Genomic DNA, 24,913 nt, shown 5'->3' on the forward strand with positions numbered 1-24,913 from the left:
TTAATTGTATATTTCACTGGTCTCTGTCACAAGTACTTTGTTAGAAATATGGTAAATCGTTTTTAACATTAATTTTATTTCGTCCCCACCACATTTTGTAATACGTTTATGTGATTACGTCCATTTCTCTAGGTAGGTATTTCTTCGATTTGCCATTTGTTCATTTGTTGGTTTTATTGAAATGTCTAAAATAAACTTTGAACGTTGAACTTTACATCATATATCTTATAAAATCTACGCGAACGAACATAGATCTTGCTTTATTTACCAAACCTTACATATATTCTCGCATGTCTTGAAGAAAGGCGGTTATGTAATATTTTGCCCACCTACCCGGTGTATATTCTCCCTCTCCTGTGTAAAGGACTGCCTCTAAGCTTGAGTACCGTGTTGCAACAGCGCAATGAGGTATTGTGTAAGTCACCGGTGACCTCAGGACTAAGTCATCAGGAGCTAAGCACTGTACGCCGAAGCAGACTGACATCTCTTCTTTGGTGTCACCAAGATTAGGAGTATCGGTCAGAACACGAAGAGAGATTTCCTGTGGCTCTTTGCTGTCGATTGCACCAGGAGGTATCTCAAGTTCAATCCCAAAGGACTCTAGCTCCAATCTGCCACCATCAGTTCCAACTCTCTTGCAGCACTCCTTCTTGGTTGTTTCGACATCTCCTTCATCAGGTACTGACAATTATTAAAAATAATTATATTGCACTTCTTTATTGCAATAAATCATTGTCGCTTAACACTGCCATGACTGGGGGACATTCTGAAATATCCATTGCAAATGATAAGATGAATATAGTACTTGAACAATAATTTTTTCTAATTATGGCAATTTTTTTAACATCTATTTCCACATTGGTGCAATGTATTTTTTTTAATCAAATAGTAAAAAAAAACCGCTTTCGTAGAGTAACATGCTAATATTAAAAGGAAAAAATCCAGTTATCTACTATCTTTTCTCTTTATCTTTCGTGCTGTAAACATTACACAATTATGTACGTCCAGAAATCCTCAATGACATGCAATTTAGTAAACATGTTTTAATACCAAGCAAATACTTGTTGTGTACTACAAGAAAACTTTTCCTGATTACTCTACTCCTATACAACCTGATTCATGGGGCACGCTTCCTTGGTTGACGTCAGATTCCTCTTCATTTTCTTCCCATGGGGTTTCTTCTTCTTCGCCTTCAGAGTTCCGTGAGCCTGTATCTTCATGGAATTCAACCTTAGTTTAGATGAGCACTAATTTCCTTACAACTAGTCACATATTGATTATGAGTTTCTTTTATTTTCGTTATTCGTTGAGTACACGTGATACATATTAAATCACTATATCTTCATGTCTTTCAACGGTGAATCATCTATTCACACATGGGAAGATAGTAAAGAAACATCGGAATCAAGATACTTATGAGGATATATCAGAAAGTGCACGGGAGAGTTTAACTTATCTCATTAAATATGCATAATTTGCATGAGGAAATTTTTCCAAAAATGTCCATGTCTGCAGAGGAAAATTCTTAATAACCCCATTATGCCTTTTGTAAGATTTAACTTGGAGCGTCGTGGCCCAGTGGATTAGTCTCCGGACTTTGAAACAGAGGGCCGTGGGTTCAAATCCCAGTCGTGGCGTAGTTTCCTTCAGCAAGAAATTCATCCACAGTGTGCTGCACTCGACCCAGGTGAGGTAAATGGGTACCGGTAGGAAGTAATTCCTCAATGTGCTATGTGCACCTTAATAGGTAGCCTAGCTTAGCCGGGATAATGAAAATAGCAGGGCCCGCTTGGAATCAGAAATTAAGTGGTTACCCTGGGTAGATAACCGTTATTATCATTATTATGATTATGAACTCTTTTCTTTACATAATATAAAGCCCTGTAAATATAATTATTCTAAATAAAGGTAAGTTTGAATAAATCACTATTGATCTGGTAATCATGATTAAAAACAATCTCTATCAACTCACCTATTGGAGAGGTTTTGAGTGGTTGAGAGGAGACCTTATCCAACTTGGAAGGTATCCCTGCACCCTCCTGAGATTCTTCAGATGATTCCTGACTCTCCTGTTTTTCAGTCACTTTGACATTAGGATACAACTCCGAAAGTTTGTTCCTGTCAGATTCGGAAAGTGGGTTTTCTGAACCAACGAACCTGATTTCCCGCAGTGTACCAAGTTCCTTCGGGCTTTGCGGGGACTTACTTTCAGACTGACCGAAATCAATCTTGCAACTGACAAGTGTAAGGACAGTAACCTCTTTAAATTCACTAGTTGCAATATCGACTAACTCGATTATGGGTACAGCCGCTGACTTTCGCAATGCGTATCTTGGCCATTCAAAAGGCAACTCTTCTGGGAGTAGTAGCTCTTCAGCTGACGCACCTTGAATCTGCAACCCGCAATCCGATGATGTTCGGGACCATTCAGCACTCTTCATAACTACATCTCCTAGCTCTACACTTTTTACTTTGACAAATTTCAAACTAGGACTCATCATACGACCTAAGTGTAGTAAGTCTGTTATAATTTGGAGTGCATAGTGCTCGTCAGACCAACGAGATTCAAGATGGATATCAGTCAGATTAGGTAATTTACATTCTGTAGTGGCTGTCCTTGACTTCTCCCATTTGAGAGGATCATCGCTTGTGACAGTGAGGGACTCAATGTTTTGACAGGAAGAAGAAAGCATGAGAAAGAGGTCAAGAGTATTGTAGCAATGTACGATACGAAATTCTAATCTTCTCAGTGAAGACAGCTGGATGCCAGAGTGGTGTCTGGAAGTGAATTCAAATAAACATTCTAATCCACAATCTAGCACAAGACTCTTTGCATTTGGAAAACACCTACTGACGATCTGTAATGACTCATGGGGTGATGCAGGAAATACGTAAAGGTAAACGGAGAGGACAGATCTCATTGGAATGAAAGGTTGTGATCCACGCGTATGAATACCCCGATGCTTGCCAAAGACAGTGGTAATATGTTCTACTTTTTGACACAATGGAACCGATGCATAGATCATTTCTATTAGATCTAGTGGTAATTCATCTTCAAATACTATCCAAGCTCCATCGTCATCGATATTCCAAGATATAGGCTGATGATATTCGTTTCCATATTCAATATCAGAGACCTTGGCTGAAAAGAAATTCATGAAATAGGATTATCTCATCAGGAGTATCTCATTTGAACTAGGACGAAATGATTTAAGTGAAATTAAAAAATATGCTAATGCGTTAGTTTCTGGCATTGGTATCATCACACAGACGGGTAAACAGGGTACTATAAATAGACTGAAACATATTTCAATAGAATATAAAAGCTCTGCTCAACAACTAACTTTCACTTCCTTCCGGTAGCAGAATGTTTCATTAAGGAGTTCGTAAGTTGTTTAATTTTTTTCTTATGTGCTAAGTCAGCTGCAAAGGGTGACATAATTCAACAAACGATCCAAATTTCATTTATCCTGAAAGTGCCTCTTAATATGTTGTTTGTACTATATTTTCGATCCGCATGATGGAAATACAAAGTCACTTTCGAGTGTTTCACTAAATAGTGGAATGGTATTTCATTTTCCACCGGATTCAATTTCCAGGGCTTGACTAAAAATCGCAACCCATGGGAGGATTTTCATAATGAAGCTAATGCTTACTTATTACCATATGACCTTGTGTGCTGATCCGTACACAAGATAATAAATTCCATTAGAGAACAACGTCAAAATACATAATTATTTTCCGTATAGAATGATTAATTTGCACAACATACATGGTTGGGCTGTATAATTATGATACTTTATAATTACTTTTTTGTGTGTTTTTACTTTAAATCCAGTCCGATGTTAATCCACTTACTAGTAAAACGTTTAAGCTTTTGGTAACGATCGATGTTTCCATGTTGTTTATAATACCTAGACCATCCATAACGATCAAAAACATGTAGTCTTCGTATGTCGGAAAGGGCGTCATTCAACTCGCTTGGCTGTTGAAATAGATAATAGAAAGTTTAAATCACACACACAAAATCTTACTCTCTGAATAAGATCCTACCCAAACTTTATGAAATATAGGCCCTACAGGATTACTAAACAAAAAACAGAATCCTCACTCCATGTTTCTGTCTAAAACAAAAAGGCAATATTAAACAGAACGCCCTTGATAGGCAAAGCTCACAGACAACCAGCCCATACACCAAGTTATCTGACTTCGGAAATTTAATAAGGACATTAGGTTTTACATTGGTAGCCACCTAATTGACAAAACTGTTTTACCATTGAACTTAAAATTCTGAGCGCCAAGCTTAAAAAAGTCAAGGTATCATTCCCTTTGGTAATCATTCAGTTAAAGATTAAATCCACTGCCTCGTGTTCTTGCTTCATCGATGAAATAGGCGCTCTAGCATTGTATTGTGCCCTCATGCCGATGGTGTCCGGTTCGCGCGTTTCCGTTTTACACCCTGGCGAAGGCAATTTTCGCAAAAATAGCTATAAAGCGACTAGTGAAGAGTCTATATATACACATCACCTTCGCATGCAATACAGCCACTGAACGCCAGTACAGAGTTCAGTGGCTACACGGCCACGGCACTTAATGTACATGCTTTTGCAGTGGGATATGTGTATACAAGGAGATGAAAACCTAGAATTCGGGCAATAGCAAAAGTTAATGTAGTAAACGACAAGACAAGAATAATAAAAAAAAAGAACAAAACGTAGGAGAATCCGATACAGCTTCAGAAGTCCAGTTGTTTCATAATGATTCTAAACGATGAATGATAATACACTAGTTCTACTACTCCTACCGATATAACTAGTATGTTTTAATTCATTGTTTAGAATCATTATGAAAACATTATATAAGTGGAAACAACTCAGTCTTCATGCTGTAGATTCTCGGAGATTCTCTTTCGTTTTGTACTGTTATCATTATTGTCTTATCATTATATGATAAGACAAGAATAATAACACTAAACTAATTTTGGCTATTTCCCCAATTGTAGGTTTTCACCTCTTTGTATATATACAAACGCCACTGCAATGTACGGATTTAATTCATGACAGTGCCGTGGCCGTAGACTACAGCCAGAGTGGTGGTGTGGGGAGAACCCAGTGACGTGTGTAGACTCTTCACTAGTCGCTTTGTGGCTATTTTTGCGGAGATTGCCTTCGCCAGGGTGTAAAACGGAAACGCGCCGGACGCGCGTCCGGTTCAGGCCACGTACAAACTACTAACTAATCCCCATTGACTATTCCCCATTGACTTGCGTGTTAAAACGAGATTTTGAAAAAAAATACCAAAATAATGAAACCATCCGAACCTTTATCATTTGGTACCTCACCCAATATGCTTCAAATAATGTGACATGATGTTTTTCTGCATTTTTTCGCGCTACAAGGGCTGAAACTCAGACTACCGGCAAACTTGGTTACATTGCATTTACAGTGCTCACTGGGTTTCCTGTGCCACTAATAAAGTTCGCATAAAATCCACCAGGGACAAATTACTGGTCTCCCGTGGGAATGGACAGATCCAGCAGTGATGTTTTCATGCAGATATGCATTGTGATTTTATATGGATATTTTGCAAATAGTAAGCATTTTGTTTTGTCGGTGAAGTGGGCGCTCCAGCAACGTGTCCTGATGCCCACTGTGCCCTGTTCAGGTAACAAACTACTTCCCCCATAGTTTTGTATGTTAAATATGAGATTTATAAATCGCTGTCAACAATGATACAATCTACACATTTATCATTTGATAACTCACCCAATATCCTTTAGATATTTTTACCCCCGATGGCGTTAATTGTATTTTCATGGTTTGAAAAAAGAGAAATGTAACTAAGTTTCACTAATATATAACGTACCAATTTGACTTGTAAAGGTGACTGTCCTCTTAGGTTTCCTTCTGTTAGCTCTTTGACCTGAAAATTAAATTTCAAATATGTTCTAAGTGTAAATTATTTGGAATTCCTGATCAAGTACATAATAATAAAAATAAATATATTCAATTCAGGTTTATTAACAAAAACATAACTGACAGTCATAGACTGAATTGTACAAGTTTACACAATGCTAATATATAAATAAATTTATAATAAAGATTAACAATAAATATCTAATTAGAATGTGCAATTAGAAATAGTTAAAATGGATTTAAAAAATGATAAATAGCACAATATCGCACAATTATCACACAAAATGCAGACTTATTTACCATGGTATTTGTTCAATAACCTTGTCAGACTTGGAAGAACGCTGTTCTGATTTTTTTTTGGGGGGGGGGTTAAATGGAATAATCTTATATTTATGTATATGTCGTAAATTAAAAGCGTTTCTTTTCAGTGGAGGTAACAATTTTTTTGTACAATTTATTGATTTTTAATTTTATAGCGAAATCTGTGGTAAGTTATTCTCTTCGACTTAAAGTGATGTCAAATTTAAGGTATTTAGAGTCATGTCATATGAAACATACTTGGTTCCTAATATTTTATTGCATGCCCTTTTCTGGACAGTTTCAATAACGTATATCTGTTTCAAAGTTAGAGAAGCAGCGAAAAGAGGTACACAAACCTCTCGGACTGGTCTTACATACTGTTTACACACTATTAACAACTCACATTCTGGTAGACTGCAAGCTTTCAATCTTTTTAGTATATATGATTTTCTGTTTCTTTTTTCATAATTTTAGTTACATGAGCATTCCACTTTAAATCAGTTTGAATTGTAATTCTTAGGATTTTCACCGTGGTTACACATTGTAATGGGGTGTTTTTTTTATATAGATCAATTGTGGTTGAAGAGGTAATGGTGTTATGGGATAATGATGAATGACGTAAGAATAAACCAAACAAGGAATAAACATTATACCTTAGATAACGGGGAAGATAGTTTTATGGTGTGTCACAGAGAATATACTGATTATGAGCACATGAAGTACCGTGATTTTTTTTTTCAAATGCGTCGACTTGTTAATTTTATTCAATTTCTAGTTCAAATACATTTCATTCTTTCCATAGTAGTAAAATTAACGTGAATGCGTGTGATTTGTGAAAAAAAAAACAATCACTTATTCCTTTAATGACAAAGTTCGGAAAATGGAATGATAATCGTTGCTGTTTGAAAGCATTAGTAATTTGGTCAGCAACCATGATTGCATATTAGGCATGGAAAATTCATAAAAAAATGAGACTGGTTAATTAAGAAAGAATGTTATTCATCATGATTATGGATAAAACAAACAAAACAGTGTGAATGTTGTTAGAATCTTAGACATGAAATCACAACACATTGTTGATTACATGTGTCAACTTTCCTTTAAATAGATTCATTAATATTATTACATTTTATATATTGCCAGGGGATTCAACATTTACATAGTATGGCATCTGACAGAAAGTAGGGGAAGGTGGGGTAAGTTGTGACACTTTTTTGCATTTAGCATGTTAAAATTGATATAATTAATGATCTTGAAAAAATAAGTACCTTTCCTTAAAATTTAATTCTTCTGAAATATTTTCACCTATATACATGTATAACTTTCTACCCCCACACTGAAAGTCACTGTCACTTTTGAAAAAAAAAATGATGTCAAATGGCTCAACTTGCCTCATCTGTGGGGCAAGTTGTTCCACCTTTGGGGCAAGTTGAGCCACAAAAAATATGTACAAAATGTAAGCGGGAAGACCCAGCATGTCAATTTCTTATTTCAAGTCTTTTCACTTGCTAATTCTCTATTAATACTAACATCCTCTAAAAGTAAAAGAACTGTCATGTGAATTTGCACCTTTCTGCCTGCATATCAATGGCTTTTTAAGGTTTGTTTCTTTTTTTATTATACAGTGTGTATAAAAAAACGGGACAGTTTTGAATAGTCTATACAAAAAATTGTTTCAAATTAGTATATCTATATTTTGATGTTAATAGATGCTCTGAGATGTTATCTTTGAAATGCCATTTAAAAAAAAATTGTTCATGCTTGAGCGAACATGGAACGTTTTTGTTGGGGGTTCAAAAAGATGCTTGCGCCAAAATAGCAGAAATGAGAAATTTGATGATTAGACTTTTGGCTAATCAGCAGAATTCCTCTTAATATTTTCTTTGCCTTTGCCATAATTTTCGATTTATGCTGTCAAATTTCATTTACAAATTTATTTATTTACCTGAATTATTTTGTTTTTCATTTAAACTTCTTTGACCTTTGAATTTTCCTTCATAAGTAAGAAAAGAAGACTTTTTGTCAACCCAAGTAAGAAGATTTGCATTATTAACTGGGATAATTTGTAATTATTCAAATCCTTTTATTATGTGAAACAAATTATGTTATGGTACCTATAAAAGACATGAATCCTATTTTCAAGGGATTATGAAATCCTTCACCAAGTTTATGTGCTTGACAGGACAAACAGGAAAGGATCCATGTCTTTCAACGGCAATGGTGTATTGAGTCAATTTTGATGGAGCAAGATAGGGCAGATGGGGTAAAATGTATTAAAATGTTGTGAAGCCATCAAGCAAAAATTTCCACTTTTTTATTAAAATATAAAATTTTGTGATTTTGACATAATATTCAGAAAATGATATCATATTTTGCTTTCTATGTTTTCTGTTATTTTCCTTTTCACTTTTTTTTCTTGGTCATGATTTTTTGAAAATTTATTTTTCGGGGGGGCACCCCAAGCCCCCACCCATCAGTTCAATGGAACCATAACCTTTCTAGCCTACAATCAAAGGATTTTTTAAAAAAACACGCTCTCCCATACTTCGGCTTAAAAAAAAATGTTCTTGCCTAAAGAAGGAATATTCAAAGATAAAAGAGAACATAGTAAAAAGGAACAACAGAACAATTCAAGCAAATAAGTATATTTGGAAATGAATTTTGTCCGCATAATTCGAAAATTAAGGCAAAGATAATGAAAAAGTTAAGAGGAAGTCTGCTGATTAGCAAGAAGTCCAACAGTCATATTATCATTTTATGCCATTTCGGCGCAAGCCTCCTTTTTAATCCCAGACAAAAACATTCCGTGTTCGCTCAAGCATGAACAAAACTAAATTATCTTAATGGCATTTGAAGGATAAGACTTCCTATCACCTATTGACACCAAAATATAGACATCATAATTTGAAACAAAAATTGTATAAACTTTTCAAATCTGTCCCTTTTTTTATACGCACTGTACATTACCATACAAATTACCATGGCTCAACTTGCCCCATGTTGGCTGGCTCAAAGTACCCCAGTCCGAACTTAATACGGTATTTTCACATTCACACATTTCTTATGCATCCATCATGTAAAAGACTATGACAAGAATGAAGATCCATACCCGGACTAACAATATTGTTCTTATTTCTTTATTATATTAAAAGACGTGTGTGGGTAATAATAACTATCTATTTTACACCCTTTTTTACTTTTTTGGCTGAAATTTGTATTTTTCCCTCTAAAAAAGCACTTTTAGTTTGAAAGTCGAAAACAATGTGGTGGGGTAAAGGGTTATGTAATGGGTCATCAATACATGACACCACCACAATGTCTAACTCATTCATTATTGGCCTGGGGGTGGTGGCTCAACTTACCCCGCCATCCCCTACTGTTTACCTCATTGCGAAGATTTCATTCTGTTTCTGGTATAACGTGTATGGTTTCTTTATATTTAGTATTTCAATATCAATTAATCAAATAATGTACTTATTCTGTGATCATATTCTCCTTATTTAAATGTATAGTCTGGTTTACAGCTCCTGCATGAATGGTGCTGGTGATCCAACCACATGTATAAGTTCTAACCCAACCCGTATAAGTGTATGTCATATCATCATAGGTCTATATTGATGTCAAAGAATATACACTTAATATATCTATGATTAAAATTATATGAAATATTTAACAAACACAAACCTGGGATGAACCAGACATCTCTTTCTGTGGATGGAGTGATGTCTTAAGTCCCATCCGCTCTTTAACCTGAAAATAAAATATTTTACATATCATTGATGTGAATGGTGCACTTACAATACGTTGGCCCCTTGCATAAAAAGTTACTACAGTACTTCCATCCAATAACTTCAATTTGATGCTCGATTTTGATTGGATAATGTATACTGTTAGTTGCCATGGTAGTAACCGTGGGATGGAACCCTACAAGAGTTCCTATGTAATTGATTTGGTGTCTATGCGTGGTCTACATGTATGTGTCACTGCCATTAATCAGTGTGAACATATGCAGATAGTATTGTCTCCTATCTCGCTTATTAGAAATATGATTAAATATTTCAAAATCTTTAGTTGCTATGGCCATGATGACACTAAATTGGTATTCAAAAACCATATTGTCATGTAATATTTTAATTCAAGCACGATAATTGATAAATGATTGTTGCCATAATAGACTACAGATACAAATAAATAGTATGAATAACATAATGGGTTAATATATCTCATTTTGGGTTCTTAATCATGCACTCTTTGCCTATCAAAATATACCTGCATTAGCATTATTGAGATTCCATCAACAAACTGGAAAACACACTTTCCATAGTTTCGCCCATGGAGCTTTGCATGTGCTTTATAGCTCCATGAATGGTCATGATGATTTCGCCCTATCGACATCAATTTTTATCCTGGATTGCAAAGAATGTATGGTTGACATAATATTAACACATACCTTTGATATACGGGTCATTGCCGTCGATGGCTCGTCGTATATATTTATATCTTCCAACTGAAAATAGATATAAGAAATTAAGACATATCTTTTCCACATCACACTCCAACATTGCACCAAGGACGGACAAAATAAAATATGCAGTGGCCAGTGGCGTAGCTAGGATCTTTTTCCTGGGGGGGCACTGGGGGTCCTTGCTTTTTTCAGGGGGGCAACTTTTTTTCTGTGTGTGCGAGCGATTTTATTTTAAACTTTCATGTATTTTGTCCTGAAAATGTAATATTCTGGGCAATGTAATTTGTGATCCTGAACAAGATGGGTATGTAACTAGATAATTACTGCGAACGCCAAAGGCGAGCAGAAATCTTTAATAACTGTTCTAGCGTGATCGTATAGGTACCTTTTAAGGACTGTTTACAGTTACCCACAAAGACGGTATATCTTTCAATAATGGGAGCGCGAAGCGCGAGCTAGCATTTTTTGACGACCTACAAAAATTGTCATTCTAAGCACGTTTTGTAATCACAAATGGGATATAGGTATGTAACTTAACAATTGATGCGAAGGAAGAAAATTGAGATTTTAGACCTAAAGGCGGGACACTATTCATATTTTGTTAACAAATTATAATTTCCTCCTTTAAAAGCCTCTTAATTCACTATCTTTTGTCCACGGCGGACGGTATTTTAATATTAATGAGTCAGAAAGAAGAGGGTCGAGGGTATTTGAATTCCAGTTCATCGTGGCTTAGCCGTGAACCAGAATAGCCTGGTGGTTGAGTCGCTGCCCGGAAAGCAGTAGATGGCAGGTTCGAATCCCACTGGTTCCAATCTTTTCTGACTTATGATCATATGATTTTCATTACAGATCGAGCATACTGATCTTATGATTTTCATTTACAGATCGAGCATATAATACTGATCTTAAACAAATAGGAGTAATGCCGAAAAATTTGTTAACAAATTATAATTTCCTCCTCTAAAAGCCTCTTAATTTACTATTCATATTTTGTAAATCATGAATAGCATTGGCCTATGGTTAATTGGGTATCACTAATAATGCGATCGTGAAGCGTGAGCAGACAGTTATTGATATTCTGATCTGAAAGTGGACAATTTAAGCACATTTTAAATAAAGAACATGCAGGCTATCGCGCATGTTTAAGATTGAGACCTAGAATCTGGGCATTCTGAATACATTTGTATAATCATGAAGATCAATAATGCAAGCACGGGCTGAAAACATTTGATATTCCGATAAAAAAAATCAACTTAAACACTATTTAAGCACTGTGTAGGAAAATTGTGAAGTGGATGTGGATCACACTTAATGAATGATGCCAGCGCGAAGCGCGAGTTTTTTTTTTGTTTTTTTTACTAAGGACCGGTACATTCTAAGGACATTTTGTCATCATATGAAATGATGACAATCTTCCTATTATTCCTAAGCTTGTCGATATTCCATTCTGAAGAGACCCAATTTAGTCATTAGGAATTCAGGACAATTTTATTTTCTTATTTGTTGATCTAATATGCGCAATGACAGCGTGAAGTTTTTTTTTTAGGCTTGAAAACTTGAAATTATAAGCATTTTGTAATCGTAAATATGCAGGAGCTGGTTTACAGCTCCTGCATGAATGGTGCTGGTGATCCAACCACATGTATAAGTTCTAACCCAATCCGTATAAGTGTATGTCATGTCATCATATGTCTATATTGATATCAAAGAATACACACATAATATATCTATGAATAAAATGATATCAACAATTTAACAAACACAAACCTGGGTTAAACCATACATCTCTTTCTGTGGATGGAGTGATGTCTTAAGTCCCATCGGCTCTTTAACCTGAAAATAAAATATTTTACATATCATTGATGTTAATGAAGCACTAACAATAACTTGGCCCCTTGCATAAAAAGTTACTACAGTACTTCCATCCAATAACGTCAATTTGATGCTCGATTTGAATTGGATAATGTATACTGTTAGTTGCCTTTGTAGTTACCATGGGATGGAACCCTACAATAGTTCCTATGTAATTGATTTGGTGTCTATACGTGTTCTACATGTATGTGTAACTGCCATTAATCAGTGTGAACATATACAGATAGTATTGTCTCCTATCTCGCTTATAAAAATCTGATTAAATGTTTCAAAATCTTTATTTGTTATGGCCATGATGACACTAAATTGGTATTCAAAAACCATATTGTCATGTAATATTTTAATTCAAGCACGATAATTGATAAATGATTGTTGCCATAATAGACTACAGATACAAATAAATAGTATGAATAACATAATGGGTTAATATATCTCATTTTGGGTTCTTAATCATGCACTCTTTGCCTATCAAAATATACCTGCATTAGCATTATTGAGATTCCATCAACAAACTGGAAAACACACTTTCCATAGTTTCGCCCATGGAGCTTTGCATGTGCTTTATATTTATAGCTCCATGAATAGTCATGATGATTTCGCCCTATCCACATCCATTTTTATCCTGGATTGCAAATAATGTATGGTTGACATAATATTAACACATACCTTTGATATACTGGTCATTGCCGTCGATGGCTCCTCGTCTATATGTATATCTTCCAACTGAAAATAGATATAAGAAATTAAGACATATCTTTTCCACATCACACTCCAACATTGCACCAAGGACGGACAAAATAAAATATGCAGTGGCCAGTGGCGTAGCTAGGATCTTTTTTTCCTGGGAGGCACTTGGGGTCCTTGCTTTTTTCAGGGGGGGCCAATTTTTTTTCTGTGTGAGTGCGCGAATTTATTTTAAACTTTCATGTATTTTGTCCTGAAAATGTAATATTCTGGGCAATGTAATTTGTGATCCTGAACAAGATGGGTATGTAACTAGATAATTACTGCGAACGCCAAAGGCGAGCAGAAATCTTTAATAACTGTTCTAGCGTGATCGTATAGGTACCTTTTAAGGACTGTTTACAGTTACCCACAAAGACGGTATATCTTTCAATAATGGGAGCGCGAAGCGCGAGCTAGCATTTTTTGACGACCTACAAAAATTGTCATTCTAAGCACGTTTTGTAATCACAAATGGGATATAGGTATGTAACTTAACAATTGATGCGAAGGAAGAAAATTGAGATTTTAGACCTAAAGGCGGGACACTATTCATATTTTGTTAACAAATTATAATTTCCTCCTTTAAAAGCCTCTTAATTCACTATCTTTTGTCCACGGCGGACGGTATTTTAATATTAATGAGTCAGAAAGAAGAGGGTCGAGGGTATTTGAATTCCAGTTCATCGTGGCTTAGCCGTGAACCAGAATAGCCTGGTGGTTGAGTCGCTGCCCGGAAAGCAGTAGATGGCAGGTTCGAATCCCACTGGTTCCAATCTTTTCTGACTTATGATCATATGATTTTCATTACAGATCGAGCATACTGATCTTATGATTTTCATTTACAGATCGAGCATATAATACTGATCTTAAACAAATAGGAGTAATGCCGAAAAATTTGTTAACAAATTATAATTTCCTCCTCTAAAAGCCTCTTAATTTACTATTCATATTTTGTAAATCATGAATAGCATTGGCCTATGGTTAATTGGGTATCACTAATAATGCGATCGTGAAGCGTGAGCAGACAGTTATTGATATTCTGATCTGAAAGTGGACAATTTAAGCACATTTTAAATAAAGAACATGCAGGCTATCGCGCATGTTTAAGATTGAGACCTAGAATCTGGGCATTCTGAATACATTTGTATAATCATGAAGATCAATAATGCAAGCACGGGCTGAAAACATTTGATATTCCGATAAAAAAAATCAACTTAAACACTATTTAAGCACTGTGTAGGAAAATTGTGAAGTGGATGTGGATCACACTTAATGAATGATGCCAGCGCGAAGCGCGAGTTTTTTTTTTGTTTTTTTTACTAAGGACCGGTACATTCTAAGGACATTTTGTCATCATATGAAATGATGACAATCTTCCTATTATTCCTAAGCTTGTCGATATTCCATTCTGAAGAGACCCAATTTAGTCATTAGGAATTCAGGACAATTTTATTTTCTTATTTGTTGATCTAATATGCGCAATGACAGCGTGAAGTTTTTTTTTTAGGCTTGAAAACTTGAAATTATAAGCATTTTGTAATCGTAAATATGCAGGAGCTGGTTTACAGCTCCTGCATGAATGGTGCTGGTGATCCAACCACATGTATAAGTTCTAACCCAATCCGTATAAGTGTATGTCATGTCATCATATGTCTATATTGATATCAAAGAATACACACATAATATATCTATGAATAAAATGATATCAACAATTTAACAAACACAAACCTGGGTTAAACCATACATCTCTTTCTGTGGATGGAGTGATGTCTTAAGTCCCATCGGCTCTTTAACCTGAAAATAAAATATTTTACATATCATTGATGTTAATGAAGCACTAACAATAACTTGGCCCCTTGCATAAAAAGTTACTACAGTACTTCCATCCAATAACGTCAATTTGATGCTCGATTTGAATTGGATAATGTATACTGTTAGTTGCCTTTGTAGTTACCATGGGATGGAACCCTACAATAGTTCCTATGTAATTGATTTGGTGTCTATACGTGTTCTACATGTATGTGTAACTGCCATTAATCAGTGTGAACATATACAGATAGTATTGTCTCCTATCTCGCTTATAAAAATCTGATTAAATGTTTCAAAATCTTTATTTGTTATGGCCATGATGACACTAAATTGGTATTCAAAAACCATATTGTCATGTAATATTTTAATTCAAGCACGATAATTGATAAATGATTGTTGCCATAATAGACTACAGATACAAATAAATAGTATGAATAACATAATGGGTTAATATATCTCATTTTGGGTTCTTAATCATGCACTCTTTGCCTATCAAAATATACCTGCATTAGCATTATTGAGATTCCATCAACAAACTGGAAAACACACTTTCCATAGTTTCGCCCATGGAGCTTTGCATGTGCTTTATAGCTCCATGAATGGTCATGATGATTTCGCCCTATCGACATCAATTTTTATCCTGGATTGCAAAGAATGTATGGTTGACATAATATTAACACATACCTTTGATATACGGGTCATTGCCGTCGATGGCTCGTCGTATATATTTATATCTTCCAACTGAAAATAGATATAAGAAATTAAGACATATCTTTTCCACATCACACTCCAACATTGCACCAAGGACGGACAAAATAAAATATGCAGTGGCCAGTGGCGTAGCTAGGATCTTTTTCCTGGGGGGGCACTGGGGGTCCTTGCTTTTTTCAGGGGGGCAACTTTTTTTCTGTGTGTGCGAGCGATTTTATTTTAAACTTTCATGTATTTTGTCCTGAAAATGTAATATTCTGGGCAATGTAATTTGTGATCCTGAACAAGATGGGTATGTAACTAGATAATTACTGCGAACGCCAAAGGCGAGCAGAAATCTTTAATAACTGTTCTAGCGTGATCGTATAGGTACCTTTTAAGGACTGTTTACAGTTACCCACAAAGACGGTATATCTTTCAATAATGGGAGCGCGAAGCGCGAGCTAGCATTTTTTGACGACCTACAAAAATTGTCATTCTAAGCACGTTTTGTAATCACAAATGGGATATAGGTATGTAACTTAACAATTGATGCGAAGGAAGAAAATTGAGATTTTAGACCTAAAGGCGGGACACTATTCATATTTTGTTAACAAATTATAATTTCCTCCTTTAAAAGCCTCTTAATTCACTATCTTTTGTCCACGGCGGACGGTATTTTAATATTAATGAGTCAGAAAGAAGAGGGTCGAGGGTATTTGAATTCCAGTTCATCGTGGCTTAGCCGTGAACCAGAATAGCCTGGTGGTTGAGTCGCTGCCCGGAAAGCAGTAGATGGCAGGTTCGAATCCCACTGGTTCCAATCTTTTCTGACTTATGATCATATGATTTTCATTACAGATCGAGCATACTGATCTTATGATTTTCATTTACAGATCGAGCATATAATACTGATCTTAAACAAATAGGAGTAATGCCGAAAAATTTGTTAACAAATTATAATTTCCTCCTCTAAAAGCCTCTTAATTTACTATTCATATTTTGTAAATCATGAATAGCATTGGCCTATGGTTAATTGGGTATCACTAATAATGCGATCGTGAAGCGTGAGCAGACAGTTATTGATATTCTGATCTGAAAGTGGACAATTTAAGCACATTTTAAATAAAGAACATGCAGGCTATCGCGCATGTTTAAGATTGAGACCTAGAATCTGGGCATTCTGAATACATTTGTATAATCATGAAGATCAATAATGCAAGCACGGGCTGAAAACATTTGATATTCCGATAAAAAAAATCAACTTAAACACTATTTAAGCACTGTGTGGGAAAATTGTGAAGTGGATGTGGATCACACTTAATGAATGATGCCAGCGCGAAGCGCGAGTTTTTTTTTTGTTTTTTTTACTAAGGACCGGTACATTCTAAGGACATTTTGTCATCATATGAAATGATGACAATCTTCCTATTATTCCTAAGCTTGTCGATATTCCATTCTGAAGAGACCCAATTTAGTCATTAGGAATTCAGGACAATTTTATTTTCTTATTTGTTGATCTAATATGCGCAATGACAGCGTGAAGTTTTTTTTTTAGGCTTGAAAACTTGAAATTATAAGCATTTTGTAATCGTAAATATGCAGGAGCTGGTTTACAGCTCCTGCATGAATGGTGCTGGTGATCCAACCACATGTATAAGTTCTAACCCAATCCGTATAAGTGTATGTCATGTCATCATATGTCTATATTGATATCAAAGAATACACACATAATATATCTATGAATAAAATGATATCAACAATTTAACAAACACAAACCTGGGTTAAACCATACATCTCTTTCTGTGGATGGAGTGATGTCTTAAGTCCCATCGGCTCTTTAACCTGAAAATAAAATATTTTACATATCATTGATGTTAATGAAGCACTAACAATAACTTGGCCCCTTGCATAAAAAGTTACTACAGTACTTCCATCCAATAACGTCAATTTGATGCTCGATTTGAATTGGATAATGTATACTGTTAGTTGCCTTTGTAGTTACCATGGGATGGAACCCTACAATAGTTCCTATGTAATTGATTTGGTGTCTATACGTGTTCTACATGTATGTGTAACTGCCATTAATCAGTGTGAACATATACAGATAGTATTGTCTCCTATCTCGCTTATAAAAATCTGATTAAATGTTTCAAAATCTTTATTTGTTATGGCCATGATGACACTAAATTGGTATTCAAAAACCATATTGTCATGTAATATTTTAATTCAAGCACGATAATTGATAAATGATTGTTGCCATAATAGACTACAGATACAAATAAATAGTATGAATAACATAATGGGTTAATATATCTCATTTTGGGTTCTTAATCATGCACTCTTTGCCTATCAAAATATACCTGCATTAGCATTATTGAGATTCCATCAACAAACTGGAAAACACACTTTCCATAGTTTCGCCCATGGAGCTTTGCATGTGCTTTATATTTATAGCTCCATGAATAGTCATGATGATTTCGCCCTATCCACATCCATTTTTATCCTGGATTGCAAATAATGTATGGTTGACATAATATTAACACATACCTTTGATATACTGGTCATTGCCGTCGATGGCTCCTCGTCTATATGTATATCTTCCAACTGAAAATAGATATAAGAAATTAAGACATATCTTTTCCACATCACACTCCAACATTGCACCAAGGACGGACAAAATAAAATATGCAGTGGCCAGTGGCGTAGCTAGGATCTTTTTTTCCTGGGAGGCACTTGGGGTCCTTGCTTTTTTCAGGGGGGGCCAATTTTTTTTCTGTGTGAGTGCGCGAATTTATTTTAAACTTTCATGTATTTTGTCCTGAAAATGTAATATTCTGGGCAATGTAATTTGTGATCCTGAACAAGATGGGTATGTAACTAGATAATTACTGCGAACGCCAAAGGCGAGCAGAAATCTTTAATAACTGTTCTAGCGTGATCGTATAGGTACCTTTTAAGGACTGTTTACAGTTACCCACAAAGACGGTATATCTTTCAATAATGGGAGCGCGAAGCGCGAGCTAGCATTTTTTGACGACCTACAAAAATTGTCATTCTAAGCACGTTTTGTAATCACAAATGGGATATAGGTATGTAACTTAACAATTGATGCGAAGGAAGAAAATTGAGATTTTAGACCTAAAGGCGGGACACTATTCATATTTTGTTAACAAATTATAATTTCCTCCTATAAAAGCCTCTTAATTTACTATCTATTGTCCACGGCGGACGGTATTTGAATATTAATGAGTCAGAAAGAAGAGGATCGAGGGTATTTGAATTCCAGTTCATCGTGGCTTAGCCGTGAACCAGAATAGCCTGGTGGTTGAGTCGCTGCCCGGAAAGCAGTAGATGGCAGGTTCGAATCCCACTGGTTCCAATCTTTTCTGACTTATGATCATATGATTTTCATTACAGATCGAGCATACTGATCTTATGATTTTCATTTACAGATCGAGCATATAATACTGATCTTAAACAAATAGGAGTAATGCCGAAAAATTTGTTAACAAATTATAATTTCCTCTTCTAAAAGCCTCTTAATTTACTATTCATATTTTGTAAATCATGAATAGCATAGGCCTATGGTTAATTGGGTATCACTAATAATGCGATCTTGAAGCGTGAGCAGACAGTTATTGATATTCTGATCTGAAAGTGGACAATTTAAGCACATTTTAAATAAAGAACATGCAGGCTATCGCGCATGTTTAAGATTGAGACCTAGAATCTGGGCATTCTGAATACATTTGTATAATCATGAAGATCAATAATGCAAGCACGGGCTGAAAACATTTGATATTCCGATAAAAAAATCAACTTAAACACTATTTAAGCACTGTGTAGGAAAATTGTGAAGTGGATGTGGATCACACTTAATGAATGATGCCAACGCGAAGCGCGAGTTTTTTTTTTGTTGTTTTTTTTACTAAGGACCGGTACATTCTAAGGACATTTTGTCATCATATGAAATGATGACAATCTTCCTATTATTCCTAAGCTTGTCGATATTCCATTCTGAAGAGACCCAATTTAGTCATTAGGAATTCAGGACAATTTTATTTTCTTATTTGTTGATCTAATATGCGCAATGACAGCGTGAAGTTTTTTTTTAGGCTTGAAAACTTGAAATTATAAGCATTTTGTAATCGTAAATATGCAGAAGCTGGTTTACAGCTCCTGCATGAATGGTGCTGGTGATCCAACCACATGTATAAGTTCTAACCCAATCCGTATAAGTGTATGTCATGTCATCATATGTCTATATTGATATCAAAGAATACACACATAATATATCTATGAATAAAATGATATCAACAATTTAACAAACACAAACCTGGGTTAAACCATACACCTCTTTCTGTGGATGGAGTGATGTCTTAAGTCCCATCGGCTCTTTAACCTGAAAATAAAATATTTTACATATCATTGATATTAATGAAGCATTAACAATAACTTGGCCCCTTGCATAAAAAGTTACTACAGTACTTCCATCCAATAACGTCAATTTGATGCTCGATTTGAATTGGATAATGTATACTGTTAGTTGCCATTGTAGTTACCATGGGATGGAACCCTACAATAGTTCCTATGTAATTGATTTGGTGTCTATGCGTGGTCTACATGTATGTGTAACTGCCATTAATCAGTGTGAACATATGCAGATAGTATTGTCTCCTATCTCGCTTATAAAAAATCTGATTAAATGTTCCAAAATCTTTAGTTGCTATAGCCATGATGAAACTAAATTGGTATTTACAAAAAACATATTATCATGTAATCTTTTAATTCAAGCACGATAAATGATAAATGATTGTTGCCATAATAGACTACAGATGCAAATGAAGAGTATGAATAACATAATGGGTTAATATATCTCATTTTGGGTTCTTAATCATGCACTCTTTGCCTATCAAAATATACCTGCATTAGCATAATTGAGATTCCATCAACAAACTGGAAAGCAAACTTTCCATGGTTTCGCCCATGGAGCTTTGCATGTGCTTTATAGCTCCATGAATGGTCATGATGGTTTCGCCCCATCCACATCCATTTTTATCCTGTATTGCAAAGAATGCATGGTTGACATTATATTAACACATACCTTTGATGAACCGGCCATTACCGTCGATGGCTCACAAATGGGATATAGGTATGTAACTTGACAAATGATGCGAAGGAAGAAAAGTTAGATTTTAGACATAAAAGCGGGACACTCTATTCATATTTCGTAAATCATGAATAGGATATGGTTAATTGGGTATTACTAATTATACGATCGTGAAGCGTGAGCAGACAATTATTGATAATCTGATCTGAAAGTGGACAATTTAAGCACATTTTAAATAAAGAACATGCAGGCTATCGCGCATATTTAAGATTTAGACCTAGAATCTGGGCATTCTGAATACATTTGTATAAGCATGAAAAAAAGTAAATTTAAACACTATTTTAAGCACTGTGTAGGAAAATTGTGAAGTGGATGTGGATCACACTTAAAGAGAAATTCCAGTATTTGCAGTAAACACTGATTTCATGAGAAAATATGTAAAACAAGGCTTAATTGTGATATATAATCGAGGATCTAGATCTGGTACAGTTACATAAACCGAACTTTGTGAAATCTTGAAATCTACGCTGAAAAATATTCACGCTGAAGATCACCAACACAGATAAGCGCACGTGGGGCAGTGCATTATTATTGCTTTGAGCGTCGGGCACGACGCCCTACCCGAATCCTGTGCTTATTTGCTGATTTCTCAGCAATTACACAATTTCTTGCAGAATCCTTTGGCACATATGTTTTATTTATACAAACAGACACTTTGGTGGTCATTTTATTGGATTCTGTACGAACTCATTTTGATATCGTTACCAAAACTGGCATTTACCTTTAATGAATGATGCGAGCGCGAAGCGCGATTTTTTTTTAAACAAAGGACCGGTACATTCTAAGGACATTTTGTCATCACATGAAAATGATGCCAATCTTCCTATTATTCCTTAGGCTTGTCGATATTCCATTCTGAAAAGACCAAATTTAGTCATTAGGAATTCATGAAAATGTTATTTTCTTATCTGTTGATCTAATATACGCAATGACAGCGTGGAAGTTATTTTAGGCTTGAAAACTTGAAATTATAAGCATTTTGTAATTATGAATACGCATTACAATAGTTAATGCATTTTTAACAATAAATGCGAGCGCAAATCTCGAGCTGAATTTTAAAAATAAAATGTAATGAAAAGGGGAGCTTGTTTTGTTAAAGAATTTATATAGAGTAATTGACTCATAAAATCAAAATGCGAGCGCGCAGCGCTAACTTATAGGCCTACGTTTGACAATTACATCTGATAATTGATATTTTGAAGACACGAAGACAGACTTCGCAAATCAAACAATTCGATCACACGGCATGAAAATGTATATGTAGACCATAAAACGGACATTCTACACTCTTAGAAATAGGCATACCTAGTCAATTGACAAAAAAATTGTCAAAACATGGTCTTCTTTGACGAACTTTGAATTTGTCAAATAAATTTGTCATGCAAGCAGATTTCCTTGACAAATTGAATTCGTCAAGTATTTATGGGAAAAGATTTGTCATTAGACAAATTTTAATTCGTAATGAAAAGTGGTCTTATTTGACGAATTTTCATTTTGATTCGTCATGCTATATATAAAGAAATCAGTTTGTCATGCATGGAAATTAATTCGTAATGTATGACAGATATTTTATCATGCATGAAAATTAATTTGTCATGTAGCACTGCACGGAAACCCACTGCATGAAAACAAATTTGTCATGTCATGCACAACTTTATAATTGTCACACAAATATTGACAGTTACACTAGAGCTGTATTGACCTAAATGTTGTACATGTACGTTAGAACTCTAGATCTAGATTTTAGATAACTTAATAATGTGTGTTATCTGAATTGCAAGACTAGATTCTAACTTATCTAGATCTAACTTAGAATTCTAGACTCTATCAAAAAAAGGATAGACCCTAGATCTAGAGGTCGAGGCCTACACTCCACGCAGACTAGGACATAGCATAACTGTTATGTCTAGTTAAGAATACGAGTGAGTAATGAAGTGGGAATTTAAGTACGTTAGATTCTAAGTTAGATCTAAGTTAGATCTAGGTCTAACGTTAAATCTAGTAGATCTATATTACTAAATTATATTCTATAGATTATGTAGACTAGTCTAACGTTAGACCCAGATCTAGATCTACTGTATAAATCTAACGTTAGATAGGGGTCTAACGTTAGATCTTGAGATAGAAAAAGATGAAGCTAGACTAGGCCTAACTTTTAGTCCGACGGCATCTGACCACGCTAGAACGGGGTCAGACTCAGAACACCAAACTTCTTTGCATAGATCTAACGTTAAATCTAGAGGCTACCGGTAGGCCTATTGCGGCCTATGTACACAGACTGTAAGCGGTCAGACGATAGAGTTCGAACTTACAGCCTAGTACAGTACATAATGGCGTGATTAATTTTTACTGCCAGCTTGTCAAATTTTTGCCCCGCTTGATTAATAAGAACTAAGAGTGCAGAAAAAAAAAGTTGATTTGAATAAATAGAGAAAAATCAAATAAGAATAATGCTGAAAACTTCATTAAAATCGGACGTCAAATAAGAAAGTTATTACATTTTGAAGTTTCGCTTATTTTTCACAAAACAGCTAGTGCACAATTATGTGATATGCAAGGAGAAAGTCGGATTAGACAAAAAGGACCCTCTTGTTGCAACCACAAAATGTTCAAAATGTTAAAACAATGGAATTCCACATGTTCAGGGAGGAATAAAACTTTGTTCAGCATGACAATGATGAGTAAATTAAAATATTTCATATTTCATATGACAAAATACAAAAGAAATAGTGAGTGAGTAATGTCATCAGTCCCCTCATGTGCATGCCGACCAGGATGTGCATATACTAAAACCTGTTTTGTGAAATTAAGCGAAACTTTAAAATGTCATAACTTCTTAAAATTTTAGATCCGATTTGGATGAAATTTCCAGTGTTATGATTGCTCGATTTTTCTCTTTCTATTCAAATCAGCTATTTGTTGGGGTGGATTTGTCCTTGAAGCCAAATCTAAACCCCCATTTTCGATTACTCCATATGGTTCATAATTAATATTATTTTGAGGCTTTGTATCCTTAACTGAAAATTTGCTTTCTTTGAACTAAAGCAAATGAGTGATTACATGTCATTGTTTTATTGACATTATATTTTATACCTTTTTCCGCAATGAAGGATCCACTGTTACATCATCAGCCATCTCTGCAATTGGTGATCTGCATAAAAGATGGAAATAGAATTGCAGCTTTTTAATCGCCTTAATTTCATATATATCCTGGACCAGGGGCAAAGGCGGGGCACATTTTCCCGAGGAAAAATTTGACAAGCCAAAACAGATATAAAACAAGGATTTTAGAGGATCACGAAAGTGATGATTATAGACAAATTATTTATGAATGGAAAGGTCTTGTCTTTTTTATACACAAATATGTCACTAAAAAGTAGTAGTTATAGATGAGACCTCATACCTATTTGACCTTTGACCCGGTCAGCCATGACCTTTGACCCGGTCATGACCTCTGACCGGTCATGACCTTTTACCCATGCCCTTTGACCACATGACCTTTGACCCATGCCCTTTGACCACACGACTTTGACCCATGCCCTTTGACCACACGACCTTTGACCCATGCCCTTTGACCACATGACCTTTAGCCGGTCAGCCTTTGACCTTTAGTCCGGTCATCCACGCCCTTTGACCACATGATCTTTAGCCCGGTCAGCCTTTGACCACATGACCTTTAGTCCGGTCATCCACGCCCTTTGACCGCATGACCTTTACCCCGTTCAGCCTTTGACCACACGACCCGATGGGTTAATTGACCCAGACTTCCGGCCAGCCATGAAATGGTAATACGGCGCAGTTATGCAACCACCGTGATGTCATCCCAGGGAATTACCCTTGTCGCACCCTACGGTATTGCACCACCGTTGCGTCATCGCCAAGTATGGATAAGTTTCGGTCGACCTTATCACACGATGCAGGACGTTGCACGGGCATATGATACGATGCACAAAAAGACAT

At 35.4% G+C, this 24,913-nt stretch overlaps 1 protein-coding gene across 1 annotated transcript; it reads right to left on the bottom strand.

Moving 5' to 3' along the window:
* Window positions 1-24,913, bottom strand: LOC135155319 (uncharacterized). Its single transcript, XM_064104275.1, has 16 exons — window positions 24,789-24,913; window positions 24,047-24,104; window positions 20,120-20,185; window positions 18,331-18,387; window positions 17,560-17,625; window positions 15,775-15,831; window positions 15,010-15,075; window positions 13,222-13,278; window positions 12,451-12,516; window positions 10,666-10,722; window positions 9,900-9,965; window positions 5,866-5,922; window positions 3,859-3,985; window positions 1,973-3,142; window positions 334-681; window positions 1-35 (listed from the first exon to the last, which is right to left on the bottom strand). The coding sequence occupies exons 1-16, from the start codon at window positions 24,911-24,913 to the stop codon at window positions 1-3; spliced, it is 2,478 nt and encodes an 825-aa protein (XP_063960345.1).

Source organism: Lytechinus pictus, chromosome 8 (assembly GCF_037042905.1).
Source record: "Lytechinus pictus isolate F3 Inbred chromosome 8, Lp3.0, whole genome shotgun sequence".
In the NCBI taxonomy this organism is placed as follows: Eukaryota; Metazoa; Echinodermata; class Echinoidea; order Temnopleuroida; family Toxopneustidae; genus Lytechinus; species Lytechinus pictus.

Excerpts from the sequence above, each read along its gene's own strand:
- LOC135155319 (XM_064104275.1), bottom strand. The coding sequence starts at position 24,913 with ATGTCTTTTTGTGCATCGTATCATATGCCCGTGCAACGTCCTGCATCG. Across the intron at positions 13,279-15,009 it reads AGATGTATGGTTTAACCCAG|TTGGAAGATATACATATAGA; the intron begins GTTTGTGTTTGT and ends ATCTATTTTCAG. Across the intron at positions 5,923-9,899 it reads AGATGTCTGGTTCATCCCAG|GTCAAAGAGCTAACAGAAGG; the intron begins GTTTGTGTTTGT and ends TTTAATTTTCAG.